Here is a 6,453-nt window from a genome sequence, read left to right as displayed (position 1 = left end):
GCACGGTGGTTCTGTGCTTAGCACTGTTGTTGCCATCAGTTACATGCCATGATACATGGCACTGTTGTTTTTCTGTTGCGTAACACCACCATTTGGAAACTTGCATCCAGAGTTTTTAGCTGCCCACCCAAACATAGCAGGCTACTTCTTTTGATCAAAAGGAGTTTGAATGAGGTGCTACTGTTACAAGGGTTGAAAAGCTGAAAAGTCGTTCTTCAAACAGCATTTAGTTTAGTTATGGATCCCAAAAAGCATTTGCAACATGTCAGTGTTTCTCAGATTAGTAAATGTAAATAAAATCTGTGAATAAACTGTGACTTTGGTAAAGACTTAGTGAACAATATTAAGTAGCTATCTTAAACTGTGCAAATCCCAGTAATATGTCTAGTTGGTCATTATGGTGCATAAGCTAAATTTATTGTCTAAAGAGCTGTTGTAATAAATGTCTCACACTTTTTGGTACTATGTCAAATTAAAAAAAAAAAAAAAAGCCCACGACGTCACTCTATAGGCGGAGCCTCCTGTCACGCCCATTGGATCTGCTCGTCAGTGCTGAGAAAAGCATTTCGCCGACAGCTCAGAAATGTCTCCGATAAAGGACTTTAATGTGACTTACGGAACAATCGACGAAAGCGATACTTTTTCTGAAGGAGATACTATAGTTGGAACAGTTAGTTTCAGCCTGACAAAAGCCATCAAAGTCAAAAGTGTTTCTGTAAAGGCCAAAGGAGACGCAAACGTACACTGGTCTGAAGGAAGTGGAGATGACGAGAGATCGTACAGTGATCATAGGAGATATTTCAAGGTGAAGGAACTCTTAGTTGCAGAAAATGCTAAAGGTAGGTTTATTTATTTAGAACTTGGAAATCACGTTATTTTGCCATTTCACTCCTCATGGCAATATACTGAGTTTGTTATGATCATTGGTTTCTTTTAGTTTTATTCATGTAATCCTTGTATATTATGATAATTCCGTTCTTGCGCTTCTAGTTTGGTTGTCATCTACTATTCAATTTTCATTAAAATTTTAGTTCTTAGTTCCATAAAGGACGGTGCTTTAATCTGCTGTCATTCCCCAAGGAGTCCCCAAAGCGGATGGATTTATGATTTAGCTAGAATTGTGCGCGCGAAAGACGGATGTTTTAACCATTTCACCACACTTCGAATGTTTTGTTATTTTAGACTGTAATTCTCTTAATTGTTTGCGTATCCTCTCTTGAATCCTCTTGTGTCAAACTATTCACGCCTGCCTTTCCCTGCGTCTCCCTTCCTGTTTTGTCTGTTATTTGTCTTCCGTGTCTTGTGACCAGTTTGAATTCGACCCTCTTTTCTACTTCTGTCGCAACTGTTTGAGGGTTCCCTCTCTTGTTACACTCCTTGATCACCTCATGTGTTTATAAATGGTACTTTCCCCCTTAGGCTGCACTATTTATTGCCACGTCTATACACTTCTGCCGTGTGCTTCTCGACTCTGTTTCTGTCAGTTTTTATACTTTGCCAAACTATTAACCAGGTGGCGGGGAACGATATATAGCAGCATATTCCGATGTTTTGCATGGCTTTATTGATACAGAGACATACAGAGACACCAAATATATTTTTATTCAATCCGTTACAAGGGTTCATCTCAACAAGAAGGCAAATCTCATGCACTACCATCCAGAGATAACATTATTTACATTTAATTAGCTCAGCTAATAAACCAATCAACACTGGACACCCTTTGCTTGATAGAGCTACTTCCTATAAGGCTACAGCTCTTAAAAGTAAAGTCATAAGACCGTATATCATAGAGTTATAGTAGTCTTCAACCAGAAATTATAAAAACCTCAAAGAACATTTTCTATAGCTTCCGTTTTTTGCAGGAGTAACTGTGTAAATACCTGCATTGGCGTTTTTGAGTATATACAACTAAATAAAGAATGGAATTCGTCCTTCTTTTGAAATTTAAATTGCTCAAAGCAAAATGCTACTTTCACATTGGCTCTGGTCCCACTGTACCTCTGATTCTCTCTTCTCAGTTATCATTCCTTGTGAGTCTTGCATTATCCTAACTCACTAAACACAACCCAGTCACAGGCACTGTGGGATAGATTATAATATTGCAGAATTCCCATAGAGTCTTTTCAAAGTTAAAGTCATCTTCAGTGTCAGACACTGATAGGTGCCAATCTTTTTTTGGGGGAGTAAAAAAATATTACTGACCTGGTAATGGCCAGGTTACCGGGCTGGTTACATCCATGGTTGTCATGGTCTTCTAGCTAGAAACTAGCAGACTGGCTTGAAAATAAAACATGTTACACGTGCAGAGATAATATTAAAGACACTATGGTGATACATGCATTTTAGAGATCCCTGCTTTTTTTTTTTAAAGAGTTTTCTGTGAAGTTAAGAATAATTAGAAAAGTGTGTGCAAAAACAACAGGAATAACAGTGCATACAGACATGAGTATTGATTAACTGTAGAAAAAGTAAGATATAACTACTGATGCTTCAGTCAGTTCTGTTTGAGGTATACAAGTTAGTATGGCCATAAGCTACCACAGGAGTTACAACAGCAGAGGTATCCACATATTTGATTTGACAGATTTTTATACTGGATACCATTCCTGATACAGCCCTTCCAGGGATTTGTCCCAACTTCCCTTCTTCCAGATGATCTTTTGCTGATAGGAGAAACATTAAACATCACATAGATTAAATGAAAATCTCCCCAAAGTAAAATGCAGCTATTATTAGTTATCATTGCCTACCTATGATCATTCAGTATGTCTGCCATATAAAAACCTTAAAATGTCACAAGCAGAAAAAAAAATAAATAAAAAAGAACCAAAAGCATTGTAATATTTAATTTAATCTGATGTGCAGTTAAATGAAACAGACAAAAGTAAACCAATGCCATTCTTAAAAAAATACATTTAATGCAAAGTTTAAAACAGGAATATAAAAAAAGCACTCGAGTTTCAAAGGTGAGTTTAAAGTTGTCTGCATTTTCTTTTAGTTTTACTGAACGTGATTCAAGTCTAGACTTTTTACAGTGAAGTTCTTTATCAAATATATCTTCTAGTTTATAACTAGGCTTGATGCAGATCTTGGAAAGCAGCAGTTGCATTTAAGAGCCTACCACTCAAGAGTTTCTCAAAAGTTTAATCACATTTCTCCTGCAGGCACTTCACTTCCCCAAGGGGTCCATTATTTTAAGTTCAGGCTTAAAATCCCAGAGGGGTAAGTGGGAATTTCTGGCTGCAAGTATCAATACTGTGTCATAACTTGCCTTTACAAACAAATGCATTATACCATGGTTCTGTTTTATAGGAACATGCCATCATCCTTTACAGGATGCCATGGAAAAGTTGTCTACATGGTTGAAGCAAAGATATCCAGGAGCTGGCGATGGCCTTCTACAGTACAAAAAGAGATCAAGTTTGTTTCTAAGGCATTTCTACACACTGTTCAAGTAATGGCAAACACTGCAATGGTTTGTTAGAAATTTTATACTTGGAAAAGTGTATTGTAACCTTTAAAAATGCAATTCAGTGAGGCATTAAGTTGTGTTGGAAAATGTTTGTCTGTATGTTTTGTTATAGTGTCCACAATCTAGTACAGTGAGTAAAAAGATGAGTGGTCTCTCCAAGGGACAGGTCCAAATGTCTGCTACTATTAACAGAACAGTCTGTTTTCCAGGTAAATTGTTTGCAATTTGCAAAATCTAATGTAAATACATTTAACAATGCAGTTTACTTATAATATTTGCTTTTGTCAGGTGAAACTTTATCTGTTGCCACCAAAATCTGCAACTCTTCCTCCAAGGACATGAAGCCCAAATTCAAACTCCAGGAGAGAATAGTGTACCGTGCTGGTTGCTCTTCTACGTCCAGTGAGAAAACTTTATTTAAAAAGGTCGGGGACAATATAAATCCAAACTCAGAGGAAAGTGTCTCCTGCCAAGTGAAGATTCCCGTTGATGTCATCATTCTCCATAACTGTGAAATCATCTCAGTGGAATATTACATCAAGGTATGAAACAAAGTCATAGTTCTTTTATATAGTATTACCTTAGAAATTAAACTTCATCTGTTTGTAAACATTTTCAGGTAAGTAATAGACACGTAAAATACGTGTCCTAAACTCTTAAAAAATGTATACAAAAAATTACTGCAGAACACCTAATTAAACTACTACTATTGCAAAATGCTGCATAAAATTTGAATAATAACATATAAATTATTTATGACAAATAACTGAATCAGTAGCTTCATATGTTGCACTTTGATTCAGATGTTTACTAATCTATTACTGACATGTTTCCTAGGTGTATGTGGACATTAGTTTTGCCACTGATCCAGAGGTTGTGTTTCCACTGGCCATCGTTCCTCCCAGTTTTGCTGCCTTTCAGCCTGGGGAGGCTCTGGGGCCTTACCCACCTGGGACAGCTGGGGCTCCAAGCTACAGCGACTTTACTTCCTTTAACCAGTGGCCACAAGGTGCCCCACCATATGAGTTCTCAGCTCCAGCGTTTTCATCACCCCCAGTACAATATCCAGGATCTACTGCTCTGCCTCAGTTTCAGCAGGAAGAACCACCTCCATCGTATACGTCTCTTTATCCTCACCAAAATGAACAACCGTAGAAGCTCAACTGGATACTGAGAAAATGAATGAACTAAATGTTAATAGTAAGTCACACCTCAAAAATAGCTCTTGGGAGTATGGGCTAATGAATCTTCAGTTGGGTTTGGAAAACAGACATCAGTGTAAAATTCTGAAAGCCAAGATAAGAGACGAGAAAATTGGTTACCACATGTGTGCCTTTGGTGGGTGCTGAGCTTCTTGTTGGTCAATTAGCAGGACAGCATGAGGCCTTACAGCTGTTGTCACATGAGAGAACTCATAGTTGCATAAGAAATTGAGTTTTTCATACTGTACTAATGAAACAAAGAAAAGACAGCACATAGCTGATGATGATAACTAGTTTGCAAGTGGAATGGAAAAGGTGCTGCTTTAAGGCTGGCATTCACTTAATTATTTGTCTTTGCTACAACCATGATAATTCGAGTTTTCCATTTTCTTTTGTGGGGTCTTTATCTTACAATAGAAAGTGCCTTGAGGCAACTGTTGTTGTGATTTTGCCACTATATTAAAAAAGAAAAAACCTGCTTCTTGTCTGCGGTCACTGGGTTTTATAGTAGAGTCATCAGACACTTGTTTATGCCAGGCATTTCCAAGAAAGTGTAGTCATGTGTCTCTTGATAGGTTGTTACTCTTTAAAAGGTTTAGTTGAAACATTTACTAGCACAGAGATAAGTTCATATTCAGATGCGCATACATTGTATTTATAATACATATTAGAACATATTTTTTTATGCTACTTATATTACTTCATTTCCTTTTTTTATTTTCACACAAAGACTAGAGGCCAATAAAGGGTCTGTTGCAGTTCAGTGGCTTCCTTCTGGTGGCCACACTTTCTAACAATTTAACAAAATCATACACTCCAAAATCCAAGTTTCGATTTATCTTGACGTTTCCTTTGTTAGATTTTATCTGTGTATGTATCTGTAAGTTTGGTGTTTTTTTTTTCATTATTTTCTGAATTTCTTTATAATTTTATCCCATAATAAGTTTTAAACTGGTTATCATCGTTGTAATTTTTGCTAGGCTTTCATTTTTATTATGCTCGTCCATTTAAGTCTTATTTATTGAAATTTCAATTTACATGCAATTGCCTGGAAAGCACTTTGGCTCAACCACTGTTGATATAAATGCACTATAAAAATAAAATTGACTTGACGTTTGTTAGTTATGTTAGTTAGTATTATGCTCATTCATTTCAGATAAAATGAGGCCTTTTCACAATTTTATACTTAGTAGTATACTAAGAGTATTCTATATTTTATCTTTAATAATATTTAAATGTTAAAAAGTCAGTGTGAGTTGTGGCTTATGCTTTTGATGTGCCATTCTGCTTATTTTCTGTGTCATTTGTAAACACAACACTGGTTCATCCCCTTGACTTAGGTTTATTTTCTTATGTTTACATATCATTAAATAATACCAACAGTTATCTCAAGGCATTTTATATTATTTATTTATTTTATTGTGTTTATTTTTATAACACCTGTCTTGCACAAGTACAGTCTGAATGCTTTGTTGTTCTAAACACATTTGCTTTCCCAAGAGGAGCACTATGGACTTTAGGTAGGTTCTTCTTGCTAATCATTTTTATTTTATTTTAATATAATTATTGGTGTGGATATTATGGATATTAAGTGTCTACTACCTGTTCCACAATATGGAGGGGTGGGGGCTGCTGTTGTAAGGCTGGTATTGATTTATTAATTGAGTTCTTTTCTGTGAATTTCACTCCCCCCCCCCCCCTTTTTTTTTTAAATTGTCTTTCTTACATGGTAACCGCGTTAACCTTTGCTTCTTTTCTGTTGTCAGTGCGTTTCAT

The 6,453-nt window shown here is 36.2% G+C and overlaps 1 protein-coding gene across 2 annotated transcripts; it reads left to right on the top strand.

Annotated features, from left to right (window-relative positions):
• The first annotated feature begins 537 nt into the window (after nt 1-537).
• LOC113034178 (arrestin domain-containing protein 3-like) lies at nt 538-5,106 on the top strand. 2 transcript variants are annotated; one of them, XM_026188560.1, is made up of 6 exons: nt 538-839; nt 3,168-3,225; nt 3,316-3,457; nt 3,588-3,684; nt 3,764-4,017; nt 4,313-5,106. In XM_026188560.1, exons 1-6 carry the CDS (start codon nt 584-586, stop codon nt 4,628-4,630), a joined length of 1,125 nt encoding a protein of 374 aa, XP_026044345.1. In that variant the 5' UTR covers nt 538-583; the 3' UTR covers nt 4,631-5,106. The 2 variants fall into 2 exon arrangements, with proteins under 2 accessions (XP_026044345.1, XP_026044343.1); XM_026188558.1 differs by having other exon boundaries at nt 3,316-3,478.
• Nucleotides 5,107-6,453: the final 1,347 nt, after the last annotated feature.

This window comes from Astatotilapia calliptera, chromosome 12 (assembly GCF_900246225.1).
Source record: "Astatotilapia calliptera chromosome 12, fAstCal1.2, whole genome shotgun sequence".
NCBI lineage: Eukaryota > Metazoa > Chordata > Actinopteri > Cichliformes > Cichlidae > Astatotilapia > Astatotilapia calliptera.
The sequence above is the reverse complement of the archived record's forward strand: the minus strand, read 5'-3'. Positions and strand labels throughout refer to the sequence as shown.